We start from the raw sequence: 20,113 nt of genomic DNA on the forward strand, positions 1-20,113 counted from the left end.
CACTGCAGAGCTGCACTGTGCCTCAGCCCGTGAGAAATGTGTGTGGCTGCTCATCAGCATTTGGGGGGTTTTAGGTGGGGCAGTGGTCTCCCTTATCTGTAGTAGCTTCTTGTCCAGTACTGTTTTTAAATTAAAGTGGTTATGATCCCTGTAGACATATCAACTGTACTTTGAGATACAGTGGAGCAAATATGGAGATTTAAGTATGTTTAACCTTTGGCAATCATATTTCCTAATCATCCAGATGTATTATTGAGGCAGTCACCTAGTTCATTATTTACCCATGAGTATAAAAATAATCATGATGAATAGAAGTCTTAATTTTTAAACAAAAGATTATAATTCAGACTCTCTTTGCAACTCAGTTAAACAAGAATTAAGCAAGCCAGTCTAGATTAAGGTTGTACAGTAATATCCCTTTCGTGCAGTCTGCCTATACATTCACTAATATAAATACATTCATAACTGTTACCTAGCTACTTCAGTGGTTACAGGTCTGCCATATATGTGCTAAGCACAAAGTAGAAGAGCGAGTGAATATCACAGGTTCCTCATATTTCTCATAAATGTGAAAAGTCTAGTGTATTTCTACCATAGAAATGAAGACTTGTTAATGCTTGTAAAGGCAGCCTGGAGGCATTAGAAATCCCATACCTGAACACTAATGTGATGCATCAATAAAAAACATTGAATTCAGCCACTACATTTTGATAATGGAGAATTGACTGTATAATTTAATTTAGGGCACTCCGCAAAAAGAAACTTCAGTAGTCAGAAAACATCTTAATTCTCTCTGCCTTGTAATATAGGTAGGTCTCTGTAGAGTTAGACGGAACAGAGAATAGTTTTTCTTCTGTCCTTTTGTTATGCAATTCTTAAACACAGAAGGCCACAGGCAAAAGCTGCTGTAACGGACATTCCGGTTAAATAGAAGAAAAGAAACTAATCTCAGTAAGTGTGGTCAAACACGGCACCATGTTGCCCAGGGAGGTTGTGGGGTCTCAATCCTTGGAGATACTCAGAACTAGACTGCACAAAGTCTCAGTAACCTGACCTAACTTTTATATTTGCCCTACTTTGAGCAAGGTGTTGGACCAAATGACCTCCAGAGGTCCTGTTAGCCACAACTATTTTATGATTTTATGGTAGATACCAAAGTCCTTTTGATGCATTAATTGACAAGACTTTTTGTATTACCAAGAGGGGGCAACATGTTTTAATTCATGCATGCATATACACTGGAAGTAGGCAGCCTGAGTTCTAAAGGGAGGACAACAAACACCATATAGGCTTCAAATATCTACACGTAATTTCACAACTTCAGCAAGCAGTCTCCTCCTACGAGTCCTGATGGTGGGTTTTGAAGTCTGCAAGTCTGGCTGTGTAGAGGAATTAGAGAGGAATGAAGCTGGGTTAATTAACATTGATAATATGCAGCTGTGGCCTTGCCTCAGTGGCAGTGGGTTGATTGACATGGACAATGTGCAGCTGTAGCTTGTTCCTGCTAAGTGGTCAAATAGCACTGAGGAGTAGGGGGGAGGGTTGGAAGGAGCAGCAGCAGCGTGGTCTGACCTCTGGAGGAAGGTGATACAGCATGTACAGTAGAATCTGACTGATGGTAAAAGCCTTGTTGTAGCCTACTAGTTTGTGCTGCAACATGGCTGTTTCATAGAGGTTGGGCCACATCTTTGTAAAGTGGCTCACAGGCTGAGTTGTATATGTACAAGTGAAATTTGAAGTAATTTGTCCAGAATGCCATTTTCATGCTTTCTACTTGCACTAAGCTGAAGCTTTTTTTTTTTCCCTCACCTCTGGAAAGGTTATACTACCTCCAAATAGACTAGGTAGTATTATGTTCCTCTAAAAGGTCACTAAAATTAGGCCAGTTCTTAAGAAGTTATTAACAGCAGGTCTCATTTTCAAGTTATTTCTTTAATGATGTTTTCCAAAAATTCATTTTGAGCTTTTTTCTTTTCATTTACAAAATGACCAATTTTTATACTAAAACTATTAAAAAATTTGTATATATTTATGTTTCTGTGAAACTATTACAGCAAATACACCAGTGCATGTACGTTCCTCCTTAGCTTGCATAGTCATGCTAGCCTACTTGCTGTAAACAGTAACAGCATGTTGTACCTTCGCACTGGGAAGAGGGGAAAAAACATATTTTTGACAGCAGCTTGAGTAGGATTGTAAACAACATAACAAGCTGTAGAAAGACTAAAGTGATGCTCTCTTGCTGAACAAAGACCTCTAAAGACAGATAAGCAAGGTAAGGTACCTGGGTACCAATATGGCTTGTGCAGATAGGGGCTGAATCTGAATTCCTCTGCTATGGAACTATGCGTCCCCTGTGACATGCAAAGCATGCCTTTCATAGACTGAAAGCCATTCTGATTCAGACTAAACATTGTAACTCATTCTCATTAGAAATGAGTTAGGTAATTTAGATTAGTTTCAGGTAATTTAGATTTTCAAATCCAAGGTTCAAGTGACCAAGCAAAGATCTTCCTTCTTTTCATCACCTCACTTTCATATCCCCTCTAAACAGTTTGAAAGTGTGAGCTAGTGGAAACTCAAGTGTTCAGAGACAAGGAGACCAAAACCTCGCTCAGTGCTGTGACTCTGATGAGCAGATGACAAGGCAGCAGGTAAATTCCAGATATTTTGATTCCCAATAGTCTTGATATGAAAAGTGATTTCTCTCTATTGTGATCACTTTCTAAATCATGAAAAAAATTTTTAAACTTCCATACTAGTCTAAACTTTGGTATTTTTTTCAGTATTTGGAGGTTCACACATATGCAGAAATAGAATTATGGGGAGTATTCCCTCATGGTTCAACGTTACACGTTATTTAGGGTCATAGCTAAGCAGCAGAAGTGCTGTTAGTTTCTGAGGGGAATGATGCTAGCCCTTATGGTGGTAGTATTGAACAGTCAACTATGTTTTCCTGAAAGCATGCTTCGGTAAGTCTGCATGCCAAAAGAGCTCTGGGATCAATCAAACCTTCACATGCTCTCCAAATAAACCGTATTTGCAGACCTTTCAGCTTTATGCAGCGACGGGCACAATCCAAAAGAAAAACCATGCTCCAAACACCTCAGATGTTTTGGGAAGTAAGCTCAAAACTCTTACCCTAATATGGGTCACCTTTAACAACTTTATTTACAGAAGCAAAATTCTCTCTGATCGAGAGCACGGTCCTGAAATCTGTAACGGGATCTCATTTGTGTGGTTTGATTTCATCTGGGGTTTTAAGACTGTTGGTTCTTATTTCTTCATGTGCTATTAATTTGTGTTCCCTGACAGAATAAGCACAAGATTCATTTACATGAATAACCCTGGAGGGTTGAAATGCCCCGGTGCTGTAAGAGAATACCTCATTTCTATTTATTTTTTGTGGCAGTATTTTTTTCCCCACTGGTTACTAACTGCTTTTGTCCTAACATTATGCCAGTGTAAATCTTGGGAGCTGATTTAAATCCTTCCCTTAACAAAAAAGAAAAATGGTAGCTGTAGTGGCAGACATGAACCCAACAGGCAATGCAACGGGGGGGTTCACTCCCACATTGTCTCCTTCTGATGTGGTACATGTGGCCCAGGTGACACAAGCACCCGCACAGCCCCACTGCCAACTAGACGGCTGTGGGGGAACGTCCCCCGGCGCAGCCTTCGTGGGCAGCTCTTTGCTTCTTATGTAGCTAAGCCATTGGGTGAACGATACCCTGTGGGCTGCTCAAATTTATGCTTTCCCCCCTCCCTTTATCATAAATCACTTTTTCCAATATCACTTGCTAATATGCTTAGTTATTGTAAAATTATGTAGAAGTATGGTGTACATGGAACAGATCCTTGAGCAGAGAACGTTTTACAGAACTGCCTATGCTACTGCTCACCTGAAGCCCCCAAATCATGAGTCAGACCCCTGAAAAGTCACAAAATCCTGTCATTTTTTACTCGCATGTGTGATCCTGTAACACCACTGATTTTCTGTGCAGCTCGTACAGTGTGCAGCTCACTCTTTTGTGCCAGGACCCCTCTGTTTGGGCTGGGACCTGAGTGGCTTGGTCTCTACTGCTTTTCCGAGAATCTGCCTTAGCTTTCCTGTGCCACTTTCTCCTGTTGCCTGGGGAGGTGTTTAGTGCCTGCCCCTAGACTTGCCTGGTGGCAGGTAATGGCCTAGTGCTTGGACTCTGCTGCGGGAACATACTTTCAGCCCAGCTTGGTGTGTCCATGTCGTTCCTGTGCCCTTTCTAATTTGCTCAGGTGCTGGGTCTTCTACCTGTCACCCTCTGCTTGGCTGCCTTTTAGTCTTGGAAAGGACTGCAGTGACAATCCACAATCACTAGCCCTCTCCCTCTGTTCTGTGCCTGTCCTTTATCCCTTGTGGTGCTTGGTGAGGAGGCACTCCCTGCTGAGCCGTGCTGCACCCTGCAGCTGCACACCCTCACCGCTGCCCTGCTCCGTGTGCTCGGACATGCCAGGTGCTCAGACACACCTCTTGCCACTGTGAACAGAGGGTGACCCAGCTCCCAGAACCCAGCACACCATCAGTATATGTATCCTGTTGTATGAACCATCCCTCTGGCTTTTTCCCCAAGTAAATAGTCTCCTTTTTAAAGAAAAATTCTCCTTTCTGTTGTCTGTTGAGGTGGAAACAGTGTTTTCTTCATATGTTAAACTGTTCCCATCATACTCTCAGCTGGATATCCAATGCACTTGGCTCAGCTCAAGCCTATACCTTTTACATGCTTAGCTGTGTATGGTAGATATTCGTCTTGTTCGGTCAACTCTTGTGCTTTCCATCACTAGCTGGCATTTTTCAAAGTCCTGCCTCGCATACCCAGCCCACCCTCTCAGGGAGGGGAGTGAACTCTCTGTGAGAGCCATGGACTGATCTGCTGGACCCAGGTCTTGTGTATCACTTGAAGTCCTCCTGGGAAAGGCGATGGTCCAACAGCCCAGAGGCAGCTGTTTGTCACACACAGTCCCTGCTTACACCCTGGTGCCAGTGTGCTGCTGTAGTTACCCTCACGGACTGACATTATCCTTGGCTCCCGTCACCGGCGGCTAGGGTAGGATGTGCCGTAGTGCCTCGCGCGGGCTTTCTTCCTGGTGCTCTGCAATGGCTTTTGCCAAACTGCAAACACACCGTGTGCCCAAAAGTAACTTGCCAGCCTTACAGCAGAGACAGCAGTCCTCACTCTGGGCTCGTCTGAGAGTGGTACGGGAGCCACGGATGGGATAGTGACAGGTCTGGGGATTCAGGAGAGGAAAGCCTCTCTGATCTGGACTTTCATATTCCTGAACTTGTCCTTCAGTCAGGCCCTGGGGTGGAGAGCATGGAAAGCTGCTCAAAGGCAGACTCACAAAGTCAGCGAGAAAAAGGGACCATCTAGAGCCAAAGGGCAGAAAAAATTAAAAATAAAATACAAAAAGGAGGAAAAAGAGCCAATGCGACAAAAATAGGGAAATTCAGAGTAGATTTACTGTAAAGAGGCGGGGGAAGGGAAAGGGCAGCTGAAAGCTAGAAAATTACCCAGTAGGCTAATAAAAGGCAGGTAGGTGCACATTTTCAGGTTCTGATTGTCCCTTCAGTTAAACTTTTATGCTTTTATTTAGAGTCAAGAGAAGGAAGATGGATTGTCAGCACGTAACAAGCTACTATTTTAGGTCACAGTAACTATTTTAGATCTTGCAGCCCTAGGGATAATATTTTCTGTATTACTTATGGGCTATCTCTACAGCACTCAGTTCTGATGTAACCATGCCACAGCATGCAAAACCTTCTCTATAACTCCTGTCTCAAAAGGAAGGATTGAAACCTTGGCCTTTCTAACATCAATGAAAAAAGTATTTCACTTCAGTGTGCATTCAAGACTTCATCTCAAACATGGAGTCTGTTCAATACCGAAAGCTTTGTGAACTTCAGGTCACCACCAATGCCAGCCTTGAGTGTTTTTTCCCTAGAAACTAATGTAAGTTGGCAGGAGTTTCTCCCATTCCTTGTAAGTGGAGAGGCTGTCCCAGGGTTAGTATAAAATAAGCTGCAATTCTTACTTTGAAGAAGAATTGCTCTATGTGGTGTAGCAGGGGCAGGTTTCACAAAGGTGATTAGAAAACAAGCGTTTGCAGACAGGACTTTCAATGAGGACGATATCTCCTCTAATCTGAGCAGTCTCTTTTTTCCTGGCTTGTGGTGTGCAGCACTTTACAGGCAAACACAAAGGCAAAACAGCCATGTGCTCTGAATAACTTACATTCAAATTAGATTGACAACATAATGAAAGCTGAATAATGTTATATTTGGAAGTTGTTGATAGAAATCATCCCTAGCTCATATCTTGAGAGGATAGTAGGATGAGTGGTTATCTATGTCTCTGCCACTCTGCTTCTTTCAGTCATTTTCCCTTCTCATCTTGCCCAGCACTCTTCAAAAATAGCCTCTTTAAGATATGAAATTTATCTTTATTCTTTTAAAAAAATATCCTCCTAACTTTCTGGGTGGACTCTTATAACGCTCCGATTATGTTTTAGAGTTGGTGTACTCAAATCCTCACTGATTTCCAGGATGGGTCTTAAATCACACATTATAGACTCTTATCCCCCAATACTCTGCTTTGGATTTACAGTTCCAGTTAAAGTTACATCTGTGGAGGAAGATGACATCTTGCTGCTCCCTATCCTTTTAAAATACCAAATCGATTTAAGGGCTTAACTTATTGTTATAGTTTATCCTGAACCTTCTGAATCAGTTCATTGAATTTTAGCTGTAGCTATATAAAATTCTATACAGTGAAATTGTTTGGCCATACTGAGAATGGCTATGCCATGATCCGTCAATGCCACTAACTGCCAGCAATAAAGGAAATTCTCCTTTATTCTCCATTCATTTCAGTGAATTTCTAAAAGTACTATTGAACACCAGGAGTATATTTTACTAGGTTTTAATTTTTTCCTCCTTCTTTTAAGGAGTACGTCAATGATACTTAGCTGAAATGCACTTCACCATGGAGTGGCTTCAGTAGCTGTCAAAAAGAGACACTGGGAAGACCCAACAAAATACGAACTTGTAAGAATGACTGTAGTAGTGAGCAAGATAATGGAAACATTTATAAGGGAGAAGATTACAATTCAGTTAGAGATGTGATTTAGTAAAGGGAAAGCTGCATAGTTCTGTTAAAAGAAGATCATGTATGACAAATGTATTAGGATCATTTCGATGCATTGCTGAATTGATAAAGATGAAATCATTGACATAATTCATCTAGATTTCAGGAACGTATTTGTTACAGACTGTACAGGAGATCAATTTATAAGGTCAGAAAGCTGAGCATAGGGGACAACTCTTGAAATGGAATACAAATTGGTTTAGGCACAAGAAACAGATGGTGTTAGTAAAACGAAACAATTCAGGGTGCGATGAGGTACAGATATGCTTGAACACAAATACTGAATGCCACATGATTCAGGTCCCAAATCATTTGTTGCACTAGGAATGTGGACATGGGCAGGCCTTCACCGCTTTGGAATGGGAAGATTTGCGAACCTCTCTGGGGTGATTGATTGAAAACAACCATGAAAATGCAAATCATCATGGAGAAGCCCATGTACTAAATACACTTCTAAAGTCCTCTACGGAGAGCAGAAAAATGCCTAAAATTCACAGGTGATTAACCACTTCTACCTGCTTTTTAACACCATCTGTGCACCTTGTTAAATAGCAGATTGAAACAGATACATTTTCCTGGTGTGTCAGAATCTGCCTAACCACTAAAGCTGAGAAAAAATGACATTGTGTTGTTAGTGAAACCCATCAAGAGTGCAGAATTAGAGGGCTGGAGATCGCAGAGTGCGCTCTCCATCACAAAATGTCCAAGGAAATGCCTTAATCAGGCTTTGACTTCTTTGTTCTTCCTGTGTGGATTTTTCCTCTTTATTTTACGAATAGACTGAGAAACAGTCTAGAACTGAGCACAACTATGACTGAGCACAGCAAGCTCATAGGAGAGTCCTAAAAACTAACTATATTCCACCCAGTCTCATTTTTCGTGTACATAAATTGGCTGCCATCCTACTCAAACACTGGAACAGCAAGGAGACACATTGCTCGGTACACTCTGTTAGACAATAGCGTTATTGCTTCTTTTAAAGCAGAAAGACCAGATATCTTGAAATTTGAATGGGAATTAGGCTCCTCATAGCATTTGAAGTTCCACCATGGGTCTCCCCACATCTTCTAGCCTTAAAGTTGCTTAAACAGTGTGATCCTCTTGTACCCCACCTCCAGTGGTGAAAAGTTAATTGTATTTTTTCCAGCCTTTAAATGTATGTATTTCTGTAAATCAAAGATGCTTCTACTTAACAAGGATCTTAATATAAAACTTTTAAGTCTATGATGGACAAAACCCTTCACTGGAGGAAATCCTTCTGGCAAAAGCATGTAGAGTCTAACCTGTTCCGCTGAGGTCTGAGTGTCTTTGGTTCCTTATCTCTGGATACAGCTAAACACACCAAACTGCTAGTACACACCCTCAAAACTACCCCTTCTGCTCTGTTGGCAGGTTTCGGGATTCTCATTTGCAAAAGAAGGCAGATGTAAAACAGATGGCTGAAGAAAGTACCATAGATACACATGGCATGTACAAATTAATTTAAATCCATTTTCATTCATTTCAGTATGCTTGCCTTAAAATTGTAATTCAAAAGATGTTTCATAATTTTATTTGTCCCTGCAAGGTGCCTCTGGAGAACAAGGCAAGGGCCAGGGAGAGTACCCACTTCAGCCTGTGATTTCTGCCCACTGTTGAATACAAGCTGAGCCCACAGCCCTTATCTTACCTAGTGTCATGGGGTTCTGTTTGGTACTGGCTGTTTGGTGCCTCCAACATTTGCCACAGGGAGTAAGTAAACATACTAACTGCATATGACCTCTCACTAGCACCAGGAGATTATATTTTAAATTGATTCAGCGACCAACAAGCATGAAGAAGAAAACCCTTTATTGGTGAAAGGAAAGAGTTTATTTTAAAAATAAACAGTTAGGAACCAAGAATAAAAAGAAAAAAATATGACATTCAAAGGTAAAACAAGCAGCAAAAAATAAATAAAAAGCATAAACCTACATTCACTGGAATAATAATTTAGTAAGATCATAATCTTGATCATACACATAATAATAATAATATCACACACAGTTAAATGTATAAGCCAAGTGAAATTCTGGAATAGTCTTACAACTATTATATAATACTACATCTTGTCCAGAGTAGTTCAAGGGGAGGTGTATATTTGAAAAAAGCTCCCAAGCACCCTGGTACTACTAGGCATAAGATCAGGCTATACAACATTGAGCAATTAGAAGTCACACAGAAAAAGAATCATAGAATGGTTTGGTTTAGAAGGGACCTTGAAGATCATGCAAGTTCCAACCCCCCTGCCATGGGCAGGGACACCTTCCACTAGACCAGGTTGCTCAAACCCCATCCAGCCTGGCCTTGAGCACTGACAGGGATGGAGTATCCGCAACTTCTCTGGGCAACCTGTGCCAGTGCCTCACCACCCTCACGGCAAAGAATTTCTTCCTAATATCTAGACTAAATCTGCTCTCTTTCTGTTTCAAGCCATTACCCCTTGTTCTATGGCTACATGCCCCTGTAAAAAGTCCCTCTCCAGATTTCTGGTAGGCCCCCTTTAGGTACTGGAAAGCTGCTCTAAGGTCTCCCCAGAGTCTTCTCTTCTCCAGGCTGAACCCCAGCTCTCTCAGTCTGTCGTCACCAATACATGAAAGTGGAAGGGGCAAAGAAAAGAGACAGTTGCTCTAGAACAGCATTTACTTCAATGGCTCCTGAAATTTTTTTCCAACTGCTAATAAACCTGGAGCATAATAACAGATCACTTAATTTCTTAAGTTAAACCTGTTGCACTTTTATAACTGATTATTTATGTGAAGAGAAGGAGGTTATATCCTTCCAGTTATGGACTTATCTGGGATGTAGAAACCCAAGCTTCAGCTCCTTGATCCAACTGCTTTCACTAACTGGAGAAGCTTCTAAGAATAAAAGAATGCTCACCCACCTTCCCTTAGAAAAGACTGAAGTTGAAGCCCCAAAAGTCTGCATAATTTGAACATAAAACAGGCAGATTTCAGCTCAGTGTCTCTGTATGGTGCCATTGCCATTTTAAGGCATGCTGTCAGGCTTTGATGTGAAGTTTCCTCATGAACCCAGAAACATTGCACACCAAAGCTGATATATTTTGTTTTTTCCGGACAGACATTTTCAAATGGAAAATGGTTTTGCTGTGATATTCCTAACAAGTTCTGTTTCAATTTAATTTTTGTGCTCTTTGTCAGTGGGTTTTCTTTCTTTATTCCCTCTAAATTGACTAGAAAGCACAGGATCAAGCTGGCTGTCCTTTATGTTCTCCACCTTGTTCCTTGCTTACAGCCTGCCAAGTATTGACTGTGTATGTAAAGCAATGGTCTTCATGCCGAAGAATCTGGTGTGGTCACAGCAATAAATGTCTCTGCAATGGTCCGACAGCTCTCAGGAATTTGATATACCCCACCAGTTGAAAAATGAACTTAGAAGTCTGAAAAGCCAGTCATATGTCAGATTTGATGACAGTACTAGGTCACTCTTCAATTTCATAGTAGCAGAAAGTAGTCTGAATTCCCCACCTGTATTTCTTAGTAAAATGAACTATTTCTTACATTATTCCAGCATACTCAGAGGAACATAAAATGCAGTACACGTTTCCTTAGTACCCATCAGTTGTGCCTGTCTGAGTCACTTGACAAAATATTTTCTCTGATCTTATACTGCATTTTTAGTTACCTCAATAGCAAGAAATTTTAAGGGAAATAATAACAATGCAGAAGGAGGGCAGTGAGAGACTTTCCAGTCTCTCTTGAGAGACTGTCTTGACAGGAGGAGTTTGATGCCTCTGGGAAAACAGAATTCATTTACACTAACTCTATATTCAGTTGTAATAACAAGGCCTTAAAACAGGCTCTAAGATTTTAAACTTTTTTCTTTACTGCTATCTTTCAGTTCCTACTGAGTTGCCCTTATTTTTGAGGTGAGGGGAAGAAGAGCCATGAATTCTGCTGGTGAACATAAAATAACTTATTCATAATCCCTACAGTTAATTTAATATCACTAGCAGAGACAGCAGTGCCAAACTTTTCCAATACAACCTAGATTAAACAGATTAATTTTACAGATGCTTTTAAAGAACTTGGAGCCTTCTTGTCTGAGTTGGATTTGAATGGCCCCCCGCATTTTCCACAGCCTTGTCCATAGCCTGGTGTTCCTGGGTGACTTCACTGAAGTCCAAGCTTGGTGTCGGGCTAAGTATGGCCACAAAAGAGAGCGTTTGAGCTGAATAGTTCGGTATAATGGGTGTTTACTAGCAATATCTAAGGGCTGGTGACCTGCTCAAATGCCTGTGCCCACCATCCCACCCTTTTTTGAGCATTTCAGCCGTAGCAAGCTAGGAAGCACCCAAGCAGCTCTTTCCCAATGAAACCGGTATTGCCTGAGGCTGAAGATTTCTCTAGACAGAAGTGTGGCTAAGAGTTATATGCTGCAATATCACAGGGCCTTGAGAAACCAGCCTTTGAAACAGGATTGTTCAAAGCACTTGCATTTGAAGTTATTCATAATATATAGTACTCCTAGAAAATCTATACAGCAGAACACTCTTGACTTCAGATTTTCGATCACTCAGAAAACCTCACAGTTAGGATAGTTCTCTTGCTTATCAGTGTTAATTAATTTTCAAAATCAGTTTGTTTTCAAATTTGCAGTCTCTCCTCTGCCCCACCACCTGGCAGCTTTCCCCTCAGTTCTTTCCAGGAGCACTCGTTACCTGCACTCCTCCCTGCTGGCTGCTGCTTTGCATCGTTTTTCCCTTCCCTCCTTCAGCCAGGCCTCACCACCTAGCTCCTTCCCAGAGCTGGCTTGTGCAGATTGCAGTCTGCTCCTGTCTTTTCCCCCTATTTCTCTTTCTTCCATTCCCTCTCTAGAGGAGAGAGTTACTCCACTCTGAACTCCAGTACCCAATCACACCAGCTAACAGTCATACAATAGCTTAAAGAAAAAAAGAAAATAAAGACTGTCTCCAATTTTAATGTTACATGCAGCATGTAGTACACAAAGGAATGCAATACATTGAAGGTCCAAAACTGCTGAAGGGGAAAAAAGAAACACCATCACTTTAAAGATCTTTGTTGTTTCCCTAAGATGTGTCCTTCACGGACTTGACTGGGCACAAAAGGATTCAACATAAATGAATAACTGCTAAACTGCTTCTGATCTGCGGATCATATTGTCCTGCTGACAGATCATGCATGTGAAGTAGAAGAGCTGATACAGGACAGTGAAACTATCAATGAACCTGAGAAAATTGTGAAGGTGCAGCTGGAATATAAATGGACAAAAAGCAGCCTCTAAAAAGGAAAGGCAAAAGCAAAGGAAAGAAAACAAACAGGGGAACAGATAAATGCTAAAAGCAATAGTACCCCTCCCAACACAGGGTGCTTCCTCCAAAATGTGTGCATGAGGGTTTGAGCATGTATCTATCTATCATCACGTTAGCAAGAACATGCGATAGAATAATGCCGATATAAATTACCGAAAGTACTAAAATGGATGTTTTATCTATGATAGCTTATATCTTCGTTCAGATGTATTTAAGTCCTGATTAAATGGAACCCTGAAACATCTGTGGAGAGTCAGATTGAATCATCCCTTCTGGGGACAAGCACTACACGTTTTCATTACATTTCAATTATGCAGCTTGTCCAGATCTTAAGGATTTACACTGGTTTTTTAATCATATATTTCTTTAGAGTTGGACATGGATGTAATGATGATGTTGGTCCAGTAGACAAATGTTGACAAAAATAAGCAGCAAAATTTGAAGCCATCAGTTCGTTGGCTTACCTATGAATAAAAAACCTGGTTGTTTTCTTTCTTAATGTCCGGCAAAGACACTGATTTCTGAAAGCTGTGTTTTAGAACTCTTGATTAAATCTCCTACAAGTGAAAACTGTTGGTTAAATCTCCTACATATGTTTACCTTGTTGCATCAAAAAGCCATAGTAGCTTGGATCTGATTCTGAATGTGCAATTTGTCCAGGCAAAAAAAAAGTTTTTTAGAAAGTCTGGAGCCTTCTTAATGAAATGTAGAAAATGCTTAGAGAAGTAGAGAGTAATCTGGCAAAAAGATAGATGAACTCAAGATACTGAGGGAAAGATTGATCACAAAGCAGAATTGCAGAGAAAGGAGATGAAACACTAGAAGCAGATAAGTTTATCTAGTGAATGTATAGAGGAAGAAAGCAAAGAAGATAACAGATCTAGAGACAAAGACAGTGGAATGGTAGCTGAAGGAGGAAGGTTGAGAGATGATTTTTTTTACTCAGATGTTCAATGACAATACTGTATTCTTCTGATGTCGGCAAGGTGACGGTGCAAAAGCAGTTACTGCAGCAGGTAGAAGAATCAAGACACCTTGTTAGTTTTGCAATTAAACCAGCAGACTGGTACTCCTGAAACCTGCAATTTCGCTTCCTGGTTATGTTTGAAACTTTGGTTTTCTTTAGCAAGGCAATTACTTCCCTCTTCAGTTTCCTTTTTATAAACTAGGGTGATAGTACTTCTTTTCTACCATCATCTCCTTGACTTGTTTGTCTAAGTTAAGACAGGAACCATATCTCAATACATGTTTGCCTAGAGGGTGGCAGAGTAACCTGGTCCCAGCCAGGACCATTGCGTCGGAGTGTTGCAGTAACCACTGGTAAGTAACACAAAAAGGATCAGGAAAGCTGAAGAAACTGCCAAAAGGCTTGATATCAGGCACTAAAAGTGATTACTTCAAAATACATATTTGCATTCTTTTAATTCCTTTCTGATCCTATCAAGCGTACTCAAGGCACATTTCAGCTTATTTTTTATATATTGAATCTTTCTTTTACTTCAAAAGAAAGTGGTTATTTTCATCCAAGAGCTTGGGCTTTCTGAAAAACAACAGCTCACATCAGACTTTTGATAAAATCGTAAGAGCTGGAAACACTGAGAGTTCCTTTTGTTTTAATAACCTCTCTTTCATGAATATTTACTTCTCATTTGAATAATTATCATCAATAAAAATTAAAACCCTATGTTTGTGAGGAGTGTGAGCAGCTTTGGGATTAAAATGAGTGACATCCCTCAAAAATAGGACTATCAGAGGGTTATCTTTCTTACAAGCAGAGCTCTTTCTACAAGAGCATTCCGAGTCTGGAGCACTGCAAGACCAAGAAAACAGAGGAGAAAAATTCTCCACGTGAGAAGCAGAACTGGGAAAAAGATTCTATTTGGTTCATCTACACTAGCAGTTATATAGCTTCAGCTATTAGCAGTCCTACGAAAATGATGGGGATTCTAGTATCATTAATGATTCTTTTAACCACTGGGTTTAAATTGTAGTTCTTGTTCATTTAATTTTCATTATTTGCTATTTGCCTGTGCAAACAAGATGCTGTTTTCAGCAATGGTTTGCTGAGAAGCCTGTGAGGACATTGTGATTGCGATATATCACACATGTGATGACAGAAAGCACAGAAATATATGAACAAAGACGAAAGACAAATGTACCCTCTAGAGCACTAAAGTTACAGAATGCCTAGACACGAGGATAAGCTAATTTATGAATTGGAGAAATAGGCTATAATTTGGAGAAAATGCCTAAGTTTGATTTATAATTTGCAGGTAGAATGTATGAACTCTGTATTTATCAGACTAAAGTTCCATACTAAAGCTAGCTGCTCTCCTGGATTTTTTTTTCTTTTTTATATGGAGATAACCACAGGCACTTATTAAACTTGATAATCTTACATACAAAGAGAGCTCCTGCTGGGTTTAGATGTGGCCTGTATTTCTTCCCGTATAAACTGTTAATTAAGCACCTGGAACTGAAATGTTGTCAGTGGTGAGACTTGGGCATCACCTGCTTGAAGGGATGTGAAGCTGTCAAAGGAGGATCTCTCAGCCATTTTAGAGAACAGAAGCACACCGTGCTTAAATGCCAAACCACAAACAAATCTTAACAATGGGAAATTGTGGTAAGGAACGAGGCACACTTATTTTACTGTGTTGTCTTGTGCTGTCTGTTGTGTTATTTAAAACAAAGCGTAATTGTGGGTTAAACTGCTCGAATACTCCATGCAGTTACATTTGGACTCTGCCTCAAAACACAAGCCCTGTGAGCACTCGTGTTAGGAGTGTAACAAAGATCACACCTGATGTGCCTCAAGGTACACCTGGTCCATGGGGATGTACCACGCAGCAGCTCTGGCGGTGGGGCTGAAGAGGGCCTGGCAGGAGCAGAGGTATCTGACAGGAGCATGGTCTGGGTAGCGTGCTTGTGTTTCAGAGCTGACGGAGGAGTGTCTGCACTAATGGGGAGGAAAATAAACCGGATTGACCCCTGGATTGTTGCATTATTTACACCTCCATGAAACGAGTAACAGAGATCTGTGCCCAAAGTGGGCAGTGTCCCAGCATAGTGTTTTGAGAAAATGGTTTTCTACCTCTTCGTTCTCCTGCTGCGTCTTGCTTTACACATACAATGCTTATACATAATTTGCAAGGGTTTTGTTACCTATATGTAATATTAAAGTTCTCTACTGCAGTACAGACCCCTGATCCCCATCCCCTCATCACCTGGCCTGCAGGTATGTCTGGCTGTTCAGTGCCTGGGATCACAGCAGAGCCCTGCTGTTCTCTACGAGAAGCCCTAAGGGGAGGAGGTCGCTTCTCTGGGCAACGCGCCTCAGACAGCGCTGCGCACCCTTGGCAGGTGCTGCGGGCAGCCAGGGGCCCGCCGCGCTGCCGCCGGTGTGACCCGCGCTGTCCCTTGCGGCCCGGCCCGCCTGCCCGGGCACGACGGCCCTGCCCGGCGCTGTGGGGTAACTCGCCGTGCGGAAGCGGCCTGGTGCCGGCAGCGCGCCGCGGGCGGGCCGCGCTGGGCCGCGGGCGGTGAGGCGCCGCCGCAGGCCCGGCTCCGGCAGGCCCGTGCCCCGCAGGCCGCTGGGCGGCCCCGGCCGGCCGGCAAGAGGCGGCCGTAGGCCCCGCCTCTCCCCGCAGGCTCCTCGGCGGAAGGCCGGGGCGGGTGGAGCCGCTCGCCGCCGCATGCCGCCGCGGCCCGCCGGAGCCATGAGCTCCCACCGCAGCGAGAGCGACTGGCAGGGGCTGGTGAGCGAGGTGAGGCGGCGGGGCGCGGGCAGCCGCGGGCCGGGGCGCCCTGCTTCCGCGGCGCGGCCTGGACGCCGCGCACCGGCCCGCCTGGCACAGCTGCTGAGGCGGCGGCCCCCGCCCGCAGCCCCGCGCCTCGGGGAGGCTCTGCCGGGGCGGGGGGCGCAGCCGTCGGGAGGGGACCTCGGCGCGGGGTCGAGAGGGGCCCCGCTCCCACGGCCGGGCGGCTGGAGGCGGAGCCGGCGGGGGCGGGGAGGGCACCGCACTGTAGCCCGGCGAGGCTAGCGGCACGGCCACGTCCGCGGCCCGGCACAACCGCTGCGCGGCTGCTCCGTACTGGGGGACAGGCGCCTGCGAGCCGCTCGGCCGTGCTGGCCGCCGCGGGGCTGCCAGGAGGCGGGTTTTGAGGCGCCGAGCCCGCTGTGGGCGCCAAACCGCCGGGGATGCACCTGCGGCGATCCCGGGGCCGCGGCCCGCTCGGGGGGCGGCGGGGTCACTCGGGCGGCGTGCACTTGGTTTTCTTACCTGACTCGCACGTGGAAGAGGTTTGAGACTCGTGGTGCCAGTTATAAAACAGGAGAAAAATCTGTATCAGCACTGCGGCCGTGAGCCTCAACAGGTGGAGTGTTTTCAGAATACCAGAATAGAAAATTGTTATCTACTAGGTCCACATTAAAACATTCACAAAGCTTACAGGGATGCATTTTCATGTAGCATGAGTTACTAAATTCAAAACAACCTGAGGTCACTATAATTTAAGGGAATCTCGTCAAAGGCCACTCTGTTTCATAGGCAAACCCGTGAAGGTTGAAGTAGGTTGGCATGCTGATTTTTGCATTGCATTAATTTTGCGTGACTGTAAAAACAGTGTTTTTATGTTTATAGTTAGCAAACAAAACGTCCGTGCAAATGGCCTGGCCCTAGATCAACCTGACTGTGTCTGCTGCCCGAGAGAACAGTGCATGCAGGTGAATTCCTCCGATTTAAGGGCTTTGCCTGTTACATGAGCGTGGCCTGAGGCCCTGACCTGTCAAAACGATACATGAGTTCAGGGTCCTGAACCTGTCACTTGTTCTGGTGATTTCAGTGGGAGTTTGTGTGGGCCCAGGTCTGTGCTAGCACGGTACATTTGGTATTGGTGTCTACCTATGCAACACACTAAACAATCCAGAAGGAAGTGAAAAGTGTACTTTTTAGTAGTGTCCTGATCATGCAGTGTTGCATCTGACATGGTGTCACATGGCAGGGAAGCGTAAGAGATAGAGACAATTCATGAGGTGTGTTCAAAGGAAAAGTCCATATTCTTGGCTTTTAAGAGTCATTTAGATTTACTTTGGAACCTTTTTAGTTTTGATACGATTTAACCTAAAAACTCAATCCTGAAATTGAAGACTTACCTCTGGTAGGGGCTTCTGGATTGTAGGGAAGGTTAATCACTGTGCGAAGCTACATTCTTGCAAATATTTAAGCATACATCACATTTTCTTTTTTAGGAACAGTTAGAGGCCTGGTGATTTCCTCTTTTCCTTCTTTTTTCTCTGTTCCCACAGCAGGCTTACAGCTGGTTTTTCTGCATGAGGTCTGTAGCACGTGCTGTCAGGGTATATTCTTCTCTCTTTTGCTTTCTTCTGGCTGTTGTGATTAACTTTGTGCATTTTACCCATTAACTCCAACTTTCTAATGGGTCTGTGAGAAAGTGGCTGTAACTTCTGAAGCAACCTGTAATCAGTTTTTCCAGTTGACTGTATTCCTTGGTGGTACAGAGCTTCTCCAAACATCTTAGCTTTAGTGTCTGCTAGGTAATGTAAGTTTTGTTCCCTGTGCATTTTGTAAATGTTTTGAAGTGCTTTCAAAAATGTAAGATGACAAAGGCAAGAAAAGATATGGTAGCTCTAAACAAACACTGTTGCGTTGCTGATGCTGCACAGTTAAAATATAGAATGTGGTTAAAAATCTTGCTATAAAAGACCAGAAGCTGGTGGGTTCAGATCTGTCTGAAAAAAAAAGGTCACATTCTTTTTAATTTTTAATTTTCACAAGGTTGGTCCTCCCAAGTTTGAAAGCTAGGAGTAATTGAAATGCAGCATGGTCTAGTAGTGGATGGTGTCTCTGCCCATGGCAGGGCGAGCTGGAACTAGATGAAATTTAAGGCCCCATCCACCCCAAACCATTCTATGATTTTTAAAAGTCTGGCATTTCAGGTGTTAAGAAAAGTGGTAGGTCCTTATACATACATACAGAAAGGTGACCATACTGTACTCTTCACTGAAGAGAATAGAATTCTTGAAAGTAATTTTGGTCACCAGAATCCTGGTTGTAGAGTTTTGTTTGTCTGCTTTTAAGTGTTTTTGAATGTCCATACTTACATCTCAGCTTGACAGCCATGTTTACAGATATGCTAAGCTGTTGATTTACACTAGCTCATGTGAGTCAGCTCCTTAGTGATTCAGTTTTCCTGTCTGTAAGGGGGATAAAACATAACTAAATCCCACGAATATGAATGAAAAACATGATTTAAGAACTTTGTTAGAGGGTAGTTGGGGGCTACTTTTTGAAAGGTTGTAGAGCTTCCAGGGTAGTTGGGGGCTACTTTTTGAAAGGTTGTAGAGCTTCCAACTCTGTATGTTCTGCTGTGGATAAGGGTGTGATTTCAGTTTTTGCCTGAATCCCATGTAATCTGTCTTGGAATTGTGTTCTCTAAGGATGATGACAGAATCAGTGACAGAGAAAGGAGTAGGTGGTATCATGATTTTGGGGTGGTGACATGAGTTGAACAGTATTGGGAGATCATGTGTGGTAGTGAAAAAACACTTTTACATAATCAGCAAGACCACATCTGTCCTTGCTTTAGAGAGCTCACTTCTACAAGTTTGGTCTCTTTTCTGCTGAAGTCTGGGAGTGTGCTTCCATTCACTTCATTGAGAGTTGGCACTAGTCCAAATTTAATACTGCTTAGAGAACGTGTACTTTTGGCGGTGTTTTCCACTGGAAGTGAGAAAGGTTTCCTAGGAAACCCATAAGACTAGAGTGGTTGTCCTCCATTCTTTCTGCTAGCTTCTCCCTCAGATTTGCCAACTTCTAGAATTAAATCCAATGTCAAAATGCTTCTCTTTTTTTCCTTGTCACCTCCCACGCATTAGAGCATTTACTGTATGCTATTTACAGCTACTCATATGTGACTGTGCTTCCTAAAATTAGTTTGAAGAAATTTAGTCTCCATTTAATTTGTCATTCTCAAGAGGCTATTTCTTGATTATTAACTGTGTATGGTCTTTGGCACCACAGAGAGAAGAGATATGCTTGTGCTTTTGAGCTCCCTTGCCTAGTAATTGCCAACTTAAAACTTGGGGAAAGAGTTTTGGGGAATTATTTATCAAAAGTGCAGCTATTGAGTAGTGGTTGTAGTTGAAATAGCTAAATGTTCCACACATGAATTCCGAATAAGAATGAGAAACCTAACCTGCTTGTAATTGGCAGAGCATACCTTTCCCATTGATTGCACAGGTTTTTTATGTGGTCAAGAGAGAAGAGGAAGGAAAATTAGTGAAATGTTCATGTTTATCATATCTCTCTAACCTTCTGTCATGTTATCTTTCAAACACAGCATGAAATGCAATTCACCAAACATATATGAGGGGACCTGACAGGCTTTGGAGCCACTAATTCCAGAGCTTTTTTAAACACAGGCAAATGCCAGTGGCTGTAGGGAAGAACAAAGTGGAGTGGATGCTCTGAGGTCCCTGGGTGACTGAGTTGGCATAGTCATGGCTTTGTCATTTGGAAAAGGAAGTGGAAATGCTAAAAGAGCTGGCACTGTGACTTACTGCTCTGCAAAGTTCTTGGGGGAGTTCTGTGGGAGAGGT

The 20,113-nt window shown here is 42.8% G+C and overlaps 1 protein-coding gene across 6 annotated transcripts in view; it reads left to right on the forward strand.

Annotated features, from left to right (window-relative positions):
• Positions 1-16,112: 16,112 nt before the first annotated feature.
• The window catches only part of CCDC149 (coiled-coil domain containing 149), a 51,960-nt gene continuing 47,959 nt past the window's right edge, over positions 16,113-20,113 (forward strand). For 2 of the 6 annotated variants that reach the window (XM_040588216.1, XM_040588224.1), the window contains exon 1: positions 16,113-16,259. In XM_040588216.1, coding sequence (XP_040444150.1) covers positions 16,188-16,259 — 72 coding nt within the window. In that variant the 5' untranslated portion in view covers positions 16,113-16,187. The remainder of the gene's footprint in view (positions 16,260-20,113) is intronic. The other 4 variants (XM_040588249.1, XM_040588256.1, XM_040588232.1 and 1 more) reach the window with 3 other exon arrangements.

Source organism: Falco naumanni, chromosome 1 (genome assembly GCF_017639655.2).
Source record: "Falco naumanni isolate bFalNau1 chromosome 1, bFalNau1.pat, whole genome shotgun sequence".
Lineage (NCBI taxonomy): Eukaryota > Metazoa > Chordata > Aves > Falconiformes > Falconidae > Falco > Falco naumanni.